The sequence below is a fragment of the Orbicella faveolata genome, unplaced genomic scaffold (assembly GCF_042242905.1).
Source record: "Orbicella faveolata isolate gen_17 unplaced genomic scaffold, um_ofav_v1 contig_1, whole genome shotgun sequence".
Taxonomy (NCBI): Eukaryota; Metazoa; Cnidaria; class Anthozoa; order Scleractinia; family Merulinidae; genus Orbicella; species Orbicella faveolata.
This window is the reverse complement of record NW_028301536.1, coordinates 35,139,889-35,160,100: the sequence shown is the minus strand read 5'-3', so window position 1 is coordinate 35,160,100 and position 20,212 is coordinate 35,139,889. Positions and strand designations below refer to the sequence as shown.

The 20,212-nt window shown below is 38.4% G+C and overlaps 1 protein-coding gene across 1 annotated transcript; it reads left to right on the top strand.

Moving 5' to 3' along the window:
* The first annotated feature begins 5,291 nt into the window (after nt 1–5,291).
* LOC110040806 (ceramide synthase 1-like) lies at nt 5,292–19,572 on the top strand. The gene is made up of 7 exons (XM_020746080.2): nt 5,292–5,539; nt 7,659–7,818; nt 9,078–9,258; nt 10,523–10,684; nt 11,844–12,157; nt 13,621–13,772; nt 16,810–19,572. The coding sequence occupies exons 1-6, from the start codon at nt 5,327–5,329 to the stop codon at nt 13,746–13,748; spliced, it is 1,158 nt and encodes a 385-aa protein (XP_020601739.2). The 5' UTR covers nt 5,292–5,326; the 3' UTR covers nt 13,749–13,772; nt 16,810–19,572.
* The last annotated feature ends 640 nt before the right edge of the window (nt 19,573–20,212 follow it).

Below are 20,212 nucleotides of genomic sequence, written 5' to 3'. Positions count from 1 at the left end.
ATTGAAAATAAGGGAATGCAGGTAAATATCAGTCTATTCTACAAATGTTTTTCAGAAATTTAAGTCTTCGGATTTCTGGAAATACATGTATTCCTAGGCCATTTTCGTACCACTACCTCCCGTTTCCAGATTTTTAGGTTTTTGTTGGAATGCTTGGACATATGGGGCGACTCGAAATCCCTGTCGCAGCTGTGGCTCATGTTCGTGGGGAAGACTCTTTACTGAGTGCCTCTCTTCGACTATCTAAAAGTCCTTCCCAATATTTTTCCTAGTCTGAAAAGCGAAAGTAGACTCGTGGCAAGACTTTTCCACCTGCAATAGTTGTAGAAATGGGTACCGACAAATATAACATTGCGATGGTCTAGCATCCTATTCCGAGGGGGGAGTACAAATTAATACTTGTAGTCGCTAATGCTACAGAAACCGGGATATCTAACACAATCATCTGAAAAATTTCAGGAGTACTAGGAGTACCGGCAATCGGATGCATGGAAAATATATTTCCGAGAAGATAATTTTGAAAACTTCGCGTGTACCTGGCGAGGTTGTCCTCGTCAGAATCTATTCCGCTTTAATCAACTCAGAAAATGTTATCCCATTCTGGAAATCTTTGCAAATTTAACGGCATTCATGGTTTGATGGAAAACACGGCCCCTTTGTTTGTTCCATTTTCAATAAAATGGCGCGCGGATTTTACCATCAACATGCCTTTTCCATACTGCACCCGAGGGAACACTAGAATCACTACACCGGCTACAAGCCAGGATTTCTGCAGTGAACATAGAGAGAGATGCCACAAGGCAGTTATCTCGATCTCTTTTCTAAGCTCAACGGCGTAGGCTTGTGAGTGCCGCGTCCATATCTCATCCAAATTCCTTCAAGTCTGGGAAGTCTCACCTCAGTAGTCAGAGGGCCACTCTAAGAACATTTGGAAAACTGACCCAGAAAATGGAGGATCCTGGGTCATGTGCGTTTGCTTTAGTAGCGAAAGGATCGGAGGTAGGGGGGAGGGTGCCATTAGAAGAATCATACAGGAAAATGGAAAATTATCGGCACAAACGATTACATTTACTACCCTAAAAACCTTCATTGATCCTATGAGGAGCGGACGCACTCTAGGCCTAGCTAAGAAAATAGAAACTTAACATCGTTGCTATTGTAACCGTCCTTTGCCTAAAGGAAAGTGAAAATTAACCGGCGGCGCTGACCAAGTAACAGGATTTGTCCCGCGCACCTCGCTCGTGTACCACCTTTTACGCTTTGCCTGTCCTAAAGCCTGAAGCAAAATACAATCCGCAACGCTGATCGAAAACGAGCGGGTTCTGGGAACAAGCCTTATATAGCGGAGCTCCTGCGCGCCGAAGGCGTACAAGCGGAGCACTATAGGTTTTCCGGAGGCCTGGTAAATTTGGTGATTGTCCGTCCGTGCGTACGCACGCATGCCCACCACCTACAAGTTTGCAAGCTTTCAAGGTCTTTTTTTCTGTCAAAAACACAGGAAACCAACTCTTTTGGCCTTGAAAAGGAATGATGAAACATCAAACAATGTTAAAGAGGCACCAAAGAGGAAAACCATGAGGTAGAGAGTCATAATATTGCCGGTGAAGAATACCAAAAGATTTTTTCATTCCTTTGTTTGATGGCAGCAGAGACACAACGATCAGTGTGCCTTTAAAGGTGTTTTGAAGAAAACAAAAGGGTTGCCACTTGCCCTAGACATTAATATATGCCAAATTATATCATGCATATACCGGAAAACATTGACTTTGCACAACTCCCCATGAGTTCACCGGCCAAGTGATCAACGACCGGGAAATCATACATGTTTCGTGCGTTTAGAGAAATTACAAAACGGTAAACACAGCGGGAAAAGAGGTTAATTCGTTGATCTTTCCAGGATTAGTTCAGTTCAGTCTTCACAACTTTTGCTAGATTCTGTCTGGAAGACTTCACACTGACGTGAATTGCCAAATTGCGGTAAGCGACTCTTTGTTGTAGAAACTTTCGTCGCGTTTTCAATAAAAATTGTCAAGTTGCTTCGGCGAGATGTCTTCTATGGAACGTCAGAACTGTCTTATGATACTTTTTTTTATTATACTGGGTGGTTATGTCATTATATTGAGTAGTTATGTTATTATATTCGGTGATTAACTCATTATACTCGGTGCTTATTCCATTATACTCGGTGCTTATGTCTTTATATGCGGTGCTGTCTTCATTATATTCGGTACTTATTCCATTATATTCGGTGCTTCCCTCGTTATATTCGGTTCTTTCTTCGTTATATTTGGTGCTTTTTTCATTATATTCGGTGCTGTCTTTATTATATTCGGTGCTTTCTTCGTTATATTCGGTTCTAACTTTGTTTGGTGTTTTCTTCATTATTACGGGTACTAACACTATTACATTCGGTGCTCTCTTCCTTATATTCGGTGCAAAGGCCATTATATTCGGTACTTCCTTGTTCGGTGCTTACTTCATTATATTCGGTGCTTACTTCATTATATTCGGTGCTTACTTCATTATATTCGGTGCTTTCTTCGATATGATCGTCACCAGTCTTCGCAAGGGGTCGTACAATTTGGAGGTAGTCTAGGGAAAGCCGGGAAAAACGGGTGTCACGAAAACTCAGACCCCGAAACCTCAGACCCCGAAAACTCAGACCCCCTCGAAATTAAAAACTCAATTGTTATCACCTGAATTGCTCTATGGCCACAATGGGGCGAGATGTTTATCTTCTCCGGTTTATGTTGTCGCGTCGATCGAACGGTGAAACACAAATATTTAACTTCTCAGGTTTATCGCTGTCGCGTCGGTCAAACAGTGAAGAACTAACAAGGTTTAGAACAGCAGCCGACACTGCTTTTCAAAACAGACCTTTTTTATGCAATCGTATGCAGCAAAAAAATGTGTTGTTCTCTGAAACATACTCGTTTGATCGCAATCTGCTTTTGAAAGCACCGAATATAACGAAGAAAGCACCGAATATAACGAGGGAAGCACCGAATATAATGGAATAAGCACCGAATATAATGAAGGTAGCACCGCATATAAAGACATAAGCACCGAGTATAATGGAATAAGCACCGAGTATAATGAGTTAATCACCGAATATAATAACATAACTACTCAATATAATGACATAACCACCCAATATAATAAAAAAAAAACTATCATAAGACAGTTCTGGCGTTCCATAGATTTACGTTTCAGCGTGAATAATTATTAAGCTTGAAAACCGCAAGTCTTTAAAATTTTGGACGTTTTATCCGGCTTGTGTGGACAAAACGTGGGGTAGGTTATGGCCTAGGCCAATGGTGTAGGCCATGGCCTACCCTGTCGCCTACCCTATGGCCCACCAGTGGTCAGATTTTTAAAAAACATTGACAAAACATGAGTAAGAGTCGAACGAGTTAGCTGGCATAACATCGTATCCCTCGTGGTTCTTGTATCCCTCTAATAGAGGTATACTAAAAAGCCACTAACTAACATTAACAGTCACTAACGCCATTCATTACATGTTTACACTAGCACTCCACTCTATGTCACAAACTGGCAGCCGGTAAGGATCGCGGAGCCGCCATTTTGGATATTCTCAGCGACCACGTAATAGCGGTCCTTCCCACCGCTGGAGGGGAGGGGGGGAAATCCCATATATAAATGACGGGGGTTCTTGCCATACCTTTTAGGGGTTAAAAACGCAGTTTTGGTACCTCTTAGGCTGTTTAGCCTCAAAAGGTCCACAGCGAAAGCTTTTGCGAAATGTGACAGGAGATAATGTCTTATGTAAGGATTGGTACCTCTCTGCCGTTATGGTTGATTGCTTGGCTGGGGATGCTAGACGTCGAAGACAGCGAAAAATAGGATGTTTCAAGGCTGAGTGCTGTAAGGTTTGCATTGTTTCGTTCCCTCTGATGTTGATAATCGTGTTAGTGACTTTTAAGCATACCCCTATTAGAGGGATATAATTTTATGCCAGCTAAGTCATTCGACTCTCACTGATGTTTTGTTAATGTTTTTTGTTAATGGCCTAGACTATGGCCTACCCCACGTTTTGTCCACACCCCTTCTAAATGCCTTCCTTGGCTTTACCTTGAAGAGAGCAGCATCACAGTTCTTTCATCCGGTCGAGAGAGTATTTGCTACTTGATACTCAGATGTGGTGATCTGCACATTGTGTTTATGTAGATTTCCTCGTGTTTTTTTTTTTTTTTTTTTTTTGGTTCAAAAGGTTGTAGCGTTGAGTAGATGATTACAGTCGAACCTCTACTAAGCGGCTACCTATTAAGCGGTCACCCCTTATTAAGCGGCCAGTCATCAAAGTCCAGAAATATTTGTCAGTAAAATACTATAAATAAAGACTACATTAACCGTCCACCACTATTAAGCGGCTGCGGCCACCTTTTGTCACGGTCGTCTCGACGAGGGAGTCCTCTATGGTCCTTACCCCTTTTAAGCGGCCACCCAAAATGTAATACACGTAGTTTGGCTTTCTTTCGGAAAAGACGATGACAGATAAGGGGTCGAAATCACGTTTGTTTTGATTGTCTTGACTTGATTCTATGGTGACTAAGCATGAATCGGAACCAGATCTAAAAACAAATATTCAAAAAAACGAACCCCTATTATATGCGGCCAGCCCCTATGAAACTACCGCCTCCCATTTCCCCGAGGCCGAGGGTGTCCGCTTAATGTTCGACTGTAGCGTTGTGGGAGCTCCGCGCTTAAGCTTGGCTGAATCTATATATTACCTGTTTATCAAAGGTAGCTGCCAGCCCCCCGTGATCGGAAACGATAAGGGATTTCTTCATCAGCACCGTGGCCTACAGCAAAAGAAACAAGTAGTGTGTGTTTTTAGAAGCTCTTCAAATAGAATTGATACAATAGCGCACGACTCGTGACGGCCTCATGGCAGCCCGGTCAAAGAACGATAAGTCCGTAGTCACGGGCTTACGGTGATCTATGGTCGTGGGCTGGGCTGGGCTGGAGTATTACCAAAAAAATACAATCCTGCACAAAAGAAACTGATGAAACGATTTCGTGCAAAGCGGGCCATAAGAATAAAAGATATGGAACCAATGAAAAAAAAATAATTTTTTTTTTCCCAACCAGAAATAATGGTACGAAAACTTCTTTCCCACCCCACCAAGCCTCTGTCATAACTGAGAAAGGCATCAGAAGGTGGCATGATTTCCGACGTCACACCACCTTCCATCCACCCCATTCCCCTGAGTGTAACTGTGCAAGTCTCTTTCAAACCGCTAAAACACTCCCCTTCTACCCCTCCCCTAACATATTCTGATGTATTGTGCTTGCAGGTTCCACAATGGAGGTTGGATACTTGGAGGCTTTCAGCAAAATATGGAACCATTGTTGGATTGAATGGAACGAAAGAGGTCCAACAAAAACATTTCTGACGGATTTCATTCTCGAGATTTCCAACTACGGCTTCATATCGGCTAAAGACATTCTCATTTGTCTTCTCCTCGGTGTCGCTTTCACCATATTGCGGTATTTTTTGACCGAGGCGCTTTTCAAGGTAGGAATTGTACGTAGATTTTTTTAGTTTTCCTCCGGGATCGCTCCTTTGGAAGTTCATTTCACTGAGGGTCAACGTAGCTATGGTAAAGCTTTAGATAGTTTTAATTACGAAACTTGTAGGAGGAGGTTTATTCCCAGTATTATTGGCAAGATTATTGAATGTTTAGTTAATCTTATATACGCTTGAGGTCAGTACGGTTAAAATATGAATCGTTTGGCTTCCAGAACACTCATATTAAACTGACACCTTCTAAAGCAGCCTTTTAACTGTTGAAAAACTTTGTTTACAGGATCAAATACTGTTGTTTCGATCGCTGAAACCGTGGGTAAGCTTAGGTTTAACATGAACCCCCAATTGTTCTGTGGTCTTGGTTGATTCGGTTCACGCAAAACAGTAAGCTCACTAAATAAATGTATAGCCTGTGCATTTATTCCTGGTTGTATCTTTTAAAGATTTATTTCTTTTTGAGTAAAACTATGCTAATATTAAACGACACACTTAAAGAGACTCTGTCAACATTAAAATTTTGTTGTTGTTTGTCAAGAAGTTTCGATCGAATACACAACATCTTCTCTGGCGCAGATGTTTAGGTATAAGCTTAGGAATAAATTCTTTCAGGTTCAAAATTACCTTGACGGGCACTTTTAACGAGTTGGCGGGATGATAATTTTCTAACACCTTCAGTCAATTAGCCCTTTACAAAAAGATGGTTTTCAAGAAGGTTTAGCAAGCTTAAAACCCGGACATACATGTAAGAGTTAATTATTAACACCCTTTTGTTAAAGTGAAAATTAAATTAAACTACTTTTTGCCAAAAACAGATTCCGTATTAAAGAAAAAAAAAACGTGATGGACTTGCTTATATATGCATTACACTTATAATGCAGTTTGTGTCAATTATACAGGTTTCAAAAGGTTGGGGGCAAACGTGCATAATAAATTTCTGTTGTTCAGATAATCTGTTCCTTGAAACTTAGGGAAGTAATCAAATATAATTTTTCCTTTTTACATTTTTCTGTTGCATTAGCTGACATCTCTTTGCTATCTTTGAAATGAAATTTTGCAGAATGGATCCCAGTCTGTCAAAATCCTTTTAGCAAAGGCCTGATTTTCACTCGCAGTGGACTTGGTCTACTCACGTACAAAACAAAAAAACAGTGTGATCAGCAGAACGTGACCTGGGCTTGGCCCTAGGCTGTCCCGGTTAAAAATGTGTTAAAAAATATATGAAATATGCATTCAACATGGTCAAAATACACAGTCATCATAATGAAAACCCTTGGGCATTAAACACATCATCTTTTCAAGCTGCCCAAAATGTTACTTCTCAAACATAATATTTAGTAAACAAATGAATTTTCACGACAAACCAACTCCCCCTCTGGCATACCCTGGGACTAGTTGATTGTACAGTATGTTTCAATTGCATGGGAAGGGGGCAAGAAACTTGATGTGGAAAGTCTTCCTGGTGACAAGGGAGAATTTGAGTGAGATGGGGAAATAACTGGAAGCAGGGTGTGAAATCTTACTTTTAAGGGAGAGGGGGGTGGGAGAGAATGTGGCAGGTAGGGTACATACTTTTTTCTACATTGTGAGATACATGTACAGTGAATGTGATTGTTCAGCTGTGCTAGTTATGTTGTAAATGAAGATGTAGCCTTTTCTCATGAGTGGCAAAACATAATTTAGCCTGATCAGATCAGGCGGATTTCAGGATGGCCACTGAATGCTCCTTGCGGTCTTATATGGGGTATTTGCTGGGCTTTTATCTGTCATTTACATTTCAGCTGAGTGAAGACATACACTTGCTTCTTGGAAGCTTTGATACTGCTTGAGAATTATATAGCTTGCATGTGAATTTCATAACAGCTGGTCACTTGTTCTTTCAATTGTTTGTTACATGGTATGAGAAAATATCAAAGGTGTGTCTTTATAAGTAGGTAGGTAGGTAGCTTGCCTTTATTTGTACATGATATGTATGAAAGCTGGAAGCTTGTGGGGTCATGTACATGTACAATACGTTACTTCTAGACGAGTTCAGTGTTAATGCCCCTTGTTAATTTGAAAACCAGCACGTAGGTGATATAAATTTTACAACTTGTGGTTGTATTTTCAGCCTTTTTTCAGTTGGTGTCAACTCCTTGAGAAAGATCAGAAGAAGTGTCCAGAAAGTGCCTTCAAGTTTTTGTTTTACTCTTCAGCATATGGCTACTGTTCCTACATTCTATTTAATGGCAAATATAACTTTTTCCAAGACACAAGTAACTGCTGGAAAGGTTAGTACATGACTTGTGTATATTCTTTTTGATGTAAAACATCAGTGACATACTGGGCTTTCGCCTCCTGTGCCACTTTTTTTTGTTCTTACCACATTTTGATGTCATCTGCAAGATCTATTACTTACATGTATAGAACAGATGCAAGGCAACATAATTGAATCTGTAGTTTGTATAGTGTGATCGTCCAGGTGAGGGTAGTTCTGAAAAGAGCTGTTGTTGGTGACTGACGTTTCAACAACTTGAGCGGAAGTCATCTTCAGAGTCAATAGTGTTTGTCAGTCAATAATGTTGTAAGTCTGGTCCGTTGAATGTGATTGGTCAGTTTAGCCATGATGGTATTGGCTGAAAGACTTGTGTAAAGTTTGTCATCAGTCACTGGTCGGTTTCGATCCATTTATTGTTAGTCAAATTGGTCGATTTTTGGTCCCTGTATTGCTAGTCAAGTTAAGTCAGTCTGTTAGAAGTCTTTTTGTCGGTTTCATTTCTGTCATGGATAAGTCGTTTGTGAGGTGCCACTAGTTGTTGACATTAATTAAGAGGTGTTTGTTCTAGGTTAGTGTACCAGCTCTCCAGAGTCAGTTGCTGAAAATAGTTTTTACTGTAGGTTAAGCACTGAGCAAAGTCCCAGTCAATGTTGTGGTTTGTCAGTTGATGATGTACAGCAATGTGAATCAGCTGGTAATCAATAAATACGTGCTCATTTCTGTGATAGAGCCATGACATATCCTTGTACTGCCAGCTACTCTCCTCAAAAACAATTGGAGAGGGGCATCTTTGTGTTACAGATGATAATCCTGCTTCTTGCATAAATTATCCATCGTCATTTCAGTGTGACAATATTTGACATGACATGTGGAGACAACAAAGCAAAATTCTGCTCTCTGCCTGTGATCTTTGCATGAGACAGCTGTTGGTGATCTTTATAGTTTGCTATGTTCTCAGAAAAAAATTTTAAACTTCAAAACTCTCTCACGAAATGTATTAATTGTACAAATTTCCATCGTTGTCTCGACAGCTGACTTTTGAGAAAAATCAGATGAACTTGAACATGATTATCAATGTTAAGACAGATGCCCTTCCTCAATCTTTCTAGAGGAGTGTGGGCGGCTTTACTCAGGCTTAAGACCTGGTGGAGCCTCTATTTTCATTTACCAGTTGTAAAATATTACTTTCAGCAGTCTATTGTTTGAGGCTAGGGAGTTACATGCCTTTTGGTGTATGCTTAATATGACTAAGGTCTGACTGTTTATCTGCAGGATGGTACAAAGGAATGCCTGTTCCTCAAGACATTTACATGCTGTATGTGGTAGAAGCAGGGTTTTATTTTCATTCAATATATGCCACACTCTTTATGGACCAATGGCGACGGGATTCCATCCTTATGATTATGCATCACATATTAACTAATTTACTTATTTTCTTCTCTTTGGCTATCAGGTGAGATTGCTAGAAATAATTCATGTACATGGTGCTGGGTTATTACATGTATCTACATAATTTTGCCATGGGATGCATGTCTCATAAATTACATGTAAAGCTAACAATTATGTAAATTAGCTAACATGTAAACTGACAAATTCCGCAGATGCCGACTTAATGTGGCTCAGGGGAACGGGGGATGATTACCCAGTTTAAGAAATTTGGCTGAGCGAGACTAAGTATTGAATTTGTGAAATACAAACGTGGCCTATTTCCGTGAGTGGGAGGTGTTTATAAAGTTTTGTAGACATTTTGCATTTTTCACGTGCAAACATCTTTAAAAGGAAAAGTTCCACTTTCCCTACATCTAAATGTTGGACATTTTGAGGCATTAGGGATAAAGATTCCAGTGTAAACCTTTTAGCAAGAACTTTACTACATGTTCAAATAAATGTTGTTGTTTCAGTGTGAGCCAGATTTCAGTCATCATCGTGTTTTAATATTTCATTCAAGCATTTTTTGCTGTTGTGGTGACATATCAATGGGATAAACTGAAGTATTAATAAAATCTGTATTTCCAGATGCCATGATGGTAAGGGTTTCTTTTTCTGAGCAGCTTTGTGACCCTTTTGTTTGCACCTAACTGATATAGCAAGATTTATAGTGGGTCCAGTGATGTGGGTAGGGCACTTTTCTGTTACATTACTACAAGAGGTCTGTTTCAGTTTCAGGCAAAGTGTCTGGCATTATTTATCAAAGTGAACACTGGATAGGTCCCCTGGCAGAATTGTTAGTTGTAGTTTGCAAACAGATCTTAACAAAAAATACAGTCAACTGATCAGAATATTTTCAACATATTCCAGGAGAAGTCCCATGGTGTTAAATACAATAGCCATCTTCATGGTTAGCTTTTCTCATTTTTCAGCACAATGTAATAGAACATGAATGCAGGCAATTTCAGGCAGAAACTACAAAATTGTCTCACATACATGTGGGATTACTTTGTAATGCAAGTGAGAAATGTTGACCGTGAAAAAGGCTATTGTCCTGGGCAGGTTACTTGCCCTATCGGTGACTTTTACTGTCCCATATGATACAGTCATCTCAAGAGACATCAATGTCGACCAACATTTTGATGTACATGTAGCAAACTGAGTAGCAGGCTTATTTATAGTGCTGTCATCCCTTATGATAAATAATTATAAATAATTTTGATTCCGTAAGTTAGACTGCTCAACATTTAAAGTGTACTCTGACAATGAGACTTGACTCTTCATTTCAGGTACCATAGGATTGGTGTTCTGGTGCTTTTCCTTCATGACATCAATGATATTTTTCTGGAGTTCAGTAAACTCTGCCTTGGTTTCAAATCACGTGGTGGAAAATATCATGTCATACCAGACATCCTCAGTGTTGCAGGAGTTTTGTCTTTTGCATCACTATGGTGAGCCTTGTAGTGACATTAAGTGTATATCCTAATTACTGTTTAGCCCATGATTGAGCTCTGAGAAATTTAATCCAAAGACTTAAAGTAATATATCAAACATGAAAGACCGTATTTGACCACATTTCCAAAACACCGAGAAGAGAGTGGAAAGTAAAACACACATACAGCAGAGTATTTTTGACAAACTTCAAGGTGTTTGGAAACGTAATCAAGTTTGATATACATGTATCTTCTCAGTTGAAACCTAAACTTAAGGAGAAAAGGGAGAAATGAAATCATAAAAATTTTTGCTAATTAAGATCAGATATTCAAAACACTGTCACAGTCATGACTTCCTTTGTGTAAACTTGATGAATTTTTAATGAGTTTCGGAAGTACGGTGTATACTACATCCTGTATACAGTAAAGTTAACACAGAGTAGTTTCTGTGGAAATGTAATTGTTTGAAGACAAGTTGTAGTGGTGGGACGATTTCACTCCATCACTCCTTCACTCCTTCACTTCCTGTTAGACATTTGGAAACCCGGGGGGGGGACTCCCATATGAAAAGGTCAGGGATGCTCATCAGAAAATATGAATTTAACTTCTAAAGAAGACTAATGTGGGCATTACTCAAGCTTCATAAATTAGATCCTAAAAGACCACTTATAATGAAAAAGGTTCGATTACTAGCCACTGTTTGAGAAAGGATCCCACACGCTTGTAGACCCAACTTGCGTACTCGAGAGATCAACAGAAAACAAATGAGAGCATTTGTTTTATATTTATATTTATTTATTTGAATGCACCCTAAAGGATACTTTGACAACTAAGAACGATGACGTTTCTTCATCAACACCCTAAGTGAGACCAGAATCCTTGATTTGTACCTGAGACAACGAGAATCCCCAACCTCTTCATAGAGGAGCAACCCCCCCCCCCCCCCATTTTTTTTCCTCTCAAAAGGTAACAAAGTATGAAGAAAAAATCACTGATATCGCCTGGGAAAAAAGGAAAATGAAAAAAATAGGAATGAAAAGAGAATCAGAATTTTCAATGGTGTGGCTCATAGCCACTTTAATTTTTATTTCAGTCTTATCGTTGATCTAACTAGTAAATCTTATCTTTTTACATCTTGCCTTTTACAGTGCATCTAATTCTACAGATTGTGTTTCAGGTTGTATTGCCGTCTGTACCTCTACCCTATTAAAGTACTCCACTCCACTGGCTGTGATGGTCGGCCATACGCTCCTACAGCTCCATTCTACTTCTTCTTCAATGCCATGCTTTGGATGTTGTTTTTCATGAACCTATGGTGGTTTCAGTTCATTGTGTGGCTCATAATCCGTATAATGGTTGGGAAAAGCCGTGGTGTAGAAGATACCAGGGAGATTCCAAAAGAGTCGGGAAAGAATGGAGCACCTGGAAAAGCTATGAATGGAAACATTGGAAAAAATGGAGAACTGTCTGTTAGCAATGGTGCAAATCATGGTAAGGCTGGGATTCAGTAGTTGCCTGTTTGAAATATCTCACTCCTATAGTTGGGGTATACACCTGCATGTAAACCGCATGTGTGTCTACCTTAATTTGTAGCTCTTGATGGGGTTATAATGTCAAATAATGTCTTGAGCATTTAATGGCATTTTGAGTGAGAGGTTAATTATATACAGTCAAACCTCTATTAAGTGGCCAGTTATCAAAGCCAGAAAATTGTTGTCAGTAAAGTACTGTAAGTAAAACCCCTATTACACCAGCCACCATTATAAAGCAGCCACAGCCACCTTTTGGTCGTCCCAATGAGGGTTTTTCTATTGTCTTTATCCCTATTAAACGGCCACCCAAAATTTAAAAACTTTGTTTTGGAAAAGGTGATGGCAGATAAGAGTCCGAAATAGGAGGTGAGGAGTGATAAAAAAGTTCAAGCATACATTTATCATGATTGTCTTGAAGTGACACCATGTTCACGAAGAAATTAACCTGATGGTGAAAAATATTCAAGGTACACCAACGTTTATTGAGCGGCCAACCCCCATTAAGCAGCCACCTCCCATTTCCCCGAGAGTGGCCGCTTAATAGGGGCTCAACTTTTTCATAGAAGGAATGCACTTGTAGCAAATACAAAACTCCCAGAAAGAAATTTGCCATTTATGCATTACAGGTATAGTATGATGAGCTTCATACTTCAACCATGAATAAGTGACACAATGAATCACAATCTTGAGGATGTAGTGCTTTCAGTACAATTTGAAGCAGGTCTGTCATTAAGTCTTGAGTCACCTGCATCCTTGATCTTCTCACTTGTAACAAACTTGTTACTTTGTGGGTGAGTTGTATCAACAAAAGGCAATTTCACCCTTAACATCAAAGGCCTATCAAGCGAAGTCAGAGCCCTCTGTGACAGGTGTTAGAGGAGTGCTCTTAATGACAGCCATTTAAAGTACAGTGCAGGTGCTGTAGACTGTGATCCTGATGCAGCACCCATCAGAGAGCAACAAGAGAGGCCCATGATCTAACTTTCTTGAGAGGGTTAAGTTTTGAAAACTTCCAAAAATGATAGCTGGCAATTCACAACAGAATACCAGCCTGAGTTCTGGCAGGTGCTGGGTCTTGTTGAAAGCACTGAGAATGATATGTAATTTATATGATATGGAATGTGCCAGTCGTGGATTGAATTCAGACACTGGATGGTTTATGTAGTTTATGTACATGTAGTGAAAGTGTCACCTGAAGTTGCACCGCATTGAACTATGAGAGCAGCATACTCTTTGGAATACCACAAAATTCCCAAGTTAGATGTTGATTGAACATTTAGTTGCACAGAACATGTATTCAGGATTTGTTGAACTCCTTTAATAGGTAGTATAGTGTACAGTCTTCGACTACATGTAGTTACTGGACAGGTGCTGTCCATAGCTTTGATGTATTATATATATTTGTCTGTTTCCTTTTTGCAGTCATACAAAGCAGTAACAGTGCAGAGGACAGCAAGAAAAGAGAAGAAAATGGTGAACATCATTTCAAGAAGGATAGCAAGGAACAATTCCGCCATAGACAGCCACTTACCAAACCAGCCAACCCGTAATCAGTGAGAACGTTTACTCCATATGTAAGTTTCACTGTGATGTTTGTATTTAATTTTAATTGATATATTAAGAGCAGCTTCGCCTAAATATCAACTAGACTTGGAAATAGCGAAAAAATCGGATTTCTTCAAACTCGCCCAGAATGAAGCCCTACGGGCACTAGTTACAAAAATATCGTTTTAAGTTCGATAAATCAAAAATTATTTTTTTCCGCAATTTTTTCATTTCGATGCCCCAAATCGGCCAAAATCCATTGAAAATGAGCGGCATATTCAGAGGCTCGTAAACTCAAAAGCAAAAATCTTCATAACAAACTGATTGCACGTCGTATTTGTACTTCCTTTCTTGTCTATTTAGAGCTAAATAGATCGTGATTTGATTAGAACTTAAATATTTGACGAATTTTTTAAGTTAACGACCCAAGACAGCTTTACAAGAGGTCTACATTTAGCCTATTTTCAAATGCTAAAAAGGCATTCTGGTACACGGCTTTTCCCGAAATGACTAGTTTGGTCTGAAAGAGCATTGTTTCTTCTTTAAATTACTGAAATAAAATTTTTGGGTAAATAAAATCGTGAGCGCTTAGATAGCGAACTAAATGCAGCTCTTCGTCCTGAAAACGTGACCGTTGACCCAAGCGTAACGAAACCAATTACTGCAAGAAAACCCGGAAGAAAAGCAAACGTTCCGTTATTTTGAAACAATTTCTAGTGATATCTCTCCGAAACCATGATTGCAAGAAACTATTTCCAGATATGAAATCTTGCAGGGTCAAAGACGGAGCTAAAGGGCGCATTTTGACACAATAACTTTGTTTGCTGAGAATTGAATTGCAGTCAATTCCAGTGAAATTTGCAAACTTGACGTATGTTAGCCGATACTTACCTGAATATTTATGTTAATAGAAGAGTTGCCTTCTTGGATTAACCTTCAAAAGAGGCTGGACCCAGATTTGGAAACCTCTAAAAGAAGAAATGTTTAATATTCCGTGACCTACCCGATGCTATAGATTCCATGCACATGCCAACCGCATGTTTGTCGTAAAACCAACTGAACTCCACTGACAGTTTCCATGGGCAACCCCAAAATAAACAATCCCCAAAAATGTAAAGTGAAATTGGCTGTCTTCATGAACAGTTAGAAGCTAGAGTCAAGTTCTGTTGCCTTTAAAAAGTGCTTGATTTTATTTGTTTGCGTCGACTTTGTTCACTACTCTCACGTTCGAAAGCCGCGAATCGGTCACGCCAAAACAGTGGAGACCGTGCAGACTGCAGACACTTGTTTGGGCTTTTCATTGTGACTCCTTCTTTTGGGTCTAGTTACAAAATAGTGTTAAATATATCTGAAAGTTTGTCATTTATCCACAGGCTGCACAAGCGCAGTATTTGACTTTTGATTCAATAGACAAACGCGTACAAGACTTTGTATGGGAAACTTACTCAGTCTGCACGGTCTGCAGTGTTTTGGCGTGACCGATACTACGCAGTATTCAAACGTGACAGTAACGACTGAGTGAACAAAGTAGAATCAAGCATTTTTAAAAGGTAATGGAACTTGACTCTAGCTTCTAACTGTTCATGAAGACAGCCAATTTCACTTTACATTTTTGGGGATTGTTTATTTTGGGGTTGCCCATGGAAACTGTCAGTGGAGTTCAGTTGGTTTTACAACAAACATGCGGTTGGCATGTGCATGGAATCTATAGCATCGGGTAGGTCACGGAATATTAAACATTTCTTCTTTTAGAGGTTTCCAAATCTGGGTCCAGCCTCTTTTTAAGGTTAATCCAAGAAGGCGACTCTTCTATTAATATAAATATTGAGGTAAGTATCGGCTAACATACGTCAAGTTTGCAAATTTCACTGGAATTGACTGCAATTCAATTCTCAGCAAACAAAGTTATTGTGTCAAAATGCGCCCTTTAGCTCCGTCTTTGACCCTGCAAGATTTCATATCTGGAAATAGTTTCTTGCAATCATGGTTTCGGAGAGATATCACTAGAAATTGTTTCAAAATAACGGAACGTTTGCTTTTCTTCCGGGTTTTCTTGCAGTAATTGGTTTCGTTACGCTTGGGTCAACGGTCACGTTTTCAGGACGAAGTGCTGCATTTAGTTCGCTATCTCAGCGCTCACGATTTTATTTACCCAAAAATTTTATTTCAGTAATTTAAAGAAGAAACAATGCTCTTTCAGACCAAACTAGTCATTTCGGGAAAAGCCGTGTACCAGAACGCCTTTTTAGCATTTGAAAATAGGCTAAATGTAGACCTCTTGTAAAGCTGTCTTGGGTCGTTAACTTAAAAAATTCGTCAAATATTCAAGTTCTAATCAAATCACGATCTATTTAGCTCTAAATAGACAAGAAAGGAAGTACAAATATGACGTGCAATCAGTTTGTTATGAAGATTTTTGCTTTTGAGTCTACGAGCCTCTGAATATGCCGCTCATTTTCAATGGATTTTGGCCGATTTGGGGCATCGAAACGAAAAAAATGCGGAAAAAAATAATTTTTGATTTATCGAACTTGAAACGATATTTTTGTAACTAGTGCCCGTAGGGCTTCATTCTGGGCGAGTTTGAAGAAATTCGATTTTTTCGCTATTTCCAAGTCTAGTTGATATTTAGGCGAAGCTGCTCTTAATTACCTCCAATTTCATTGGAGAAATCAAAACTCAAATCAAAACTCTGGCAAACATTTGGCAATTTGCTTCCGTCAATCATGCGTTCCTTATATGGTGTTATAGAAATGCCTCTCTTGTTTTCAAAAATATGGCATCCACTGGTTTCTTATTCTTCTTCAAGTTTATGTTGGCAAGTGGTGTATTTACTCGTGTAGGGGTTTAATACCATGAGCGTTATATAGCAAGACTTCTACAGAAATACTTCTGCAATTGATTACGCGGCCTAGATGGGAAAAGCAAGACAAATGGATGGTTGGCGAGAAACGAACTGCATGGTAGAAATATATCATTTATAAATATACTAGACATTTATTAGTCTCTTATCTATTTAACTCTTTATCTGAAATGTCTGAAATGTGTTTTTTTTTTTCCCATCAGTTTAACTCTGGGCTTCATGCAAATCAAGATGTACACAATCAAAGCAACATGTACTCTGTATGTCGCATCAAACAGTAGAAAAGGATTGAAGGCGTGAAGACTCTTTCATTAATTATGCAAATGGTAACAAGTCATTAATAATACTTCTGTCAGTTATGATTTCTTTGAGCTACAATCTACGATTTAGTTTAATTTACATTTTGAAACTCTGAATAAGTGACAGGTGTTAAAGTAGAATATATATGATGAATGACCTATTGTAACTTACACTCAGTATAGATATAATTATATATTTTTTTGACTGATGCATTATAGAATAACAGTCAGACATAATGAAGCTGTCAACTTGCATTTACCGTCAATTATTATATTACTAACAGTTGTATTATATGAAAAAAACTATTTTTGGGAAAAATATTTAATTGTGCCCAGTAGTGGAAGGTAGTGATAATGCACATCATTAATTCAGAACTAAGTCAATCAACGTAAAGCACTGTGCAAAATTGTAACTTTCTGTTCATCTTTCATACTAAGTCCAATAATTATTATTATGCCTAGCTTTTCTGCAATTGGAATGTAAAATGAGAACTTGTGTTTAACCATAATTTAGTGAGAGTTGCTGGTACCTACATGTACTGATAGCTGTAAAAGCTAGACACGTGCGACAAATGTCACCCAAGACAACTGGCTGGAAGAGGCCAAAAGATAAAAACCTCTCCAGTTGAAATAACTCTCGAGTACATTTTCGCTAAATTGTCAGCCCATGAACAGGCTCACATTTAGGGAGTTTACTCATGTTTAGGAGCACATTTTTTGGCCACCAGACTCCTCCCCTCCAGATTGTCTCACTAGCCAACTTACTCTTCTGCATGTGACACAACCTTAAATTTGCATCTGCATGGTTTGGAAACTATTACAGTTGTCAGCACTTGGATGTCACTTTTTGTATTGGTTATTTTACTTGCTTGTTTTCCGTTTACGACTAATACTTTTTGTCATAAAGTAGCATTAAGTAGGCATAGATATGAATTGTACTGTACATAATGTAATTATGTGCTGAAGTAGTATTAAATTTAATTAAATTGTTAATAATTATTATCACTGGGTTAAACCAGGTGCAAAAACCTTTGGCTTATAAGTTACATTATTGTTAAAATTTATTGGTTTTTTTCCATTTGTTTTGCCAAGGTATTGATTATACAGTCAATCATGTTATTTGACAAGGTTAATTACGAAGGCCATGTGAATCATAAATTACTATGCAATAATTCTGCATTGCATCTATCAGTGATTACCAGTATAATAAGAAATGATTTAATGGTATTTCCCATGATGAATATGAATGGAAAATCTTGCCAGGTCTAGGATTAACTACTGTAGGTACCAAGATTTGTTTTTGTTTCTTTGTTTGTTTGTTTGTTTTTTGGTTTTTGGTCTTGTTATTGTTTTTGCTTTTGTTTTTATACCTTGGGAGGACAGAAGTTTAGAATTAGGGAGAAAGAGATAGTGGTAATTCTCATAACTACCAGGGCAGCATCAGTGTGACATTGGTTTACATTTTAGTGTCACTGTCTGCCTATACATTTGAGTGTTAAAGAGTTATACAGTGATTGCTGCATAAGACAATTCTTCACTTGTCTTTCTTTTGTTCATAAGAAACCTGACAATGGCAGTTTCGTAGCTAAGAGGAATACAGGGAGATTAGTGATTACAAATCAAGGAAAACACTGGGGGAGATTAAAAAGGTTCACACATTCAAAGTTTGATTTTGTGATTTTATGATACTACAAATTTATGAATATGTATATTTAATTTGAATGGTTATAAATTGTCGAATTCAAGGGGCATATTTCCTGCTTAGGCGCAATCATAATAATTAAGAAATAACTGTGGAAGAGAAGGTCAAACATATGCATGTTTTTTTAGATAATGTAAGCTTGTTCATTGCAACTGGAAGTGATTTTTCTATCCAATCGCTGTATAAATTTCATTGTCCAGTGGGAAATATTTTATGATAATGATTCTATAATTATTATGTAGAAATGTAATCACATAGCGCACTACACAAATCCCTAGAAAACTGCACAGTAGAAAACTACAAATTCAGAATTGCATTGCATATGAAAGAGGGTAATTGGCAATAAATTCAAGTAAAACAAATTGTTTATTACTGCAAAATTAATTACAATTATGTCAATGCTATTGAAAGGATTCAAAAAAATAAGTCATCAGTTTACTTTAGACAGTATTTTTTTTTATTATTTTTGCCAATAGATAGGTTTGTTTAATAAATATTTACATACAGCTTCAAACGCGTCAAAGTTATCGTACTGTGTGGCAAGTATTTTTACCATGAGACGGGTTTGTCCAGTGACTCATGACTGAAGACTAGGAAGTAGTATGTAAGGCGGACAGATGAGGGGTGATACAACAGGTTTATAATGGAGGTTAATACAAGACTCACAATTTTACATACTAGAATATAAGAACAGTAACGTTTCACTAATTTAGGTTTTGATATAATAATTGTAACAATGCAAAGGACGTATTTGTGTGCTGTTAGCTTAAGTGAATGATGATCACTGTTCATTGGGTATAAAAAAACACAAAGGGTTACAAGGGATCACAGAAATAGTCTGGGATTATAGAATTAATAGACAAGTAGCAGTCGGGTATTATAGAATTTAGAGACAAGTAGCAGTGCAGTGTGACCATGTTTTCGGTATATAATATGAAAGTGAATTAAAATACTTTTTGGTGATATATTGGTGTCTAAATTTCCTTCTGGTAGATTGCACGGACAGACGGAATGAGTGAATGACCGACCGACCGACCGACCGACCGACCGATCGACCGACAGACCGACAGATAGACAGACAGACAGACAGACACACTGGTGTTGAAGCGATAGATATTATCGTCATTTCTTGTCTTATCTAGTTCAGAGGTTTTGCATTATTACGAGTGACAACACAAAGAACATAAAAAAAAAAAAACCTTTATTTGCCCTCGGCGGTGTTTATAGCACAAAGGCTAGTGGGGCCGAGCAAACAACAAACTAATAATTCAAATTGAACATAATATTGTTAAGAATCCCAAATGGGCGGAGGCAAACCAGTTGTCCATTTACAAGCATGACCGAGGCTCTGGAAACCGGGACCGCCGGATTGCGAGTCCGACGCGTTGAGAATCATTAAATACACAATTTACGGCTTACCGGTTTCATCTAGTAAATCGAAAAAAAAAAAATCAAAAAAACTATGCCCTTACTAATCTTGCCATATTCTTTGGTAGCAAGCGAAATTTGGAATAGAAGTTCTTATCAACAAAACCACGTTCAAAGGAGGGCTCTTATGAAAAAGAGAGACGTTTACTGGAAAGGGGCTGCTAAATCGAATCATTA

What these genes read in the sequence shown, in the direction of transcription:
- LOC110040806 (XM_020746080.2), top strand. Translation starts at nt 5,327, where the DNA reads ATGGAGGTTGGATACTTGGAGGCTTTCAGCAAAATATGGAACCATTGT. An exon ending in CACAAGTAACTGCTGGAAAG is followed by an intron (nt 7,819 to 9,077) that starts GTTAGTACATGA and finishes GTTTATCTGCAG; the next exon opens with GATGGTACAAAGGAATGCCT. An exon ending in TAGCAATGGTGCAAATCATG is followed by an intron (nt 12,158 to 13,620) that starts GTAAGGCTGGGA and finishes TCCTTTTTGCAG; the next exon opens with TCATACAAAGCAGTAACAGT.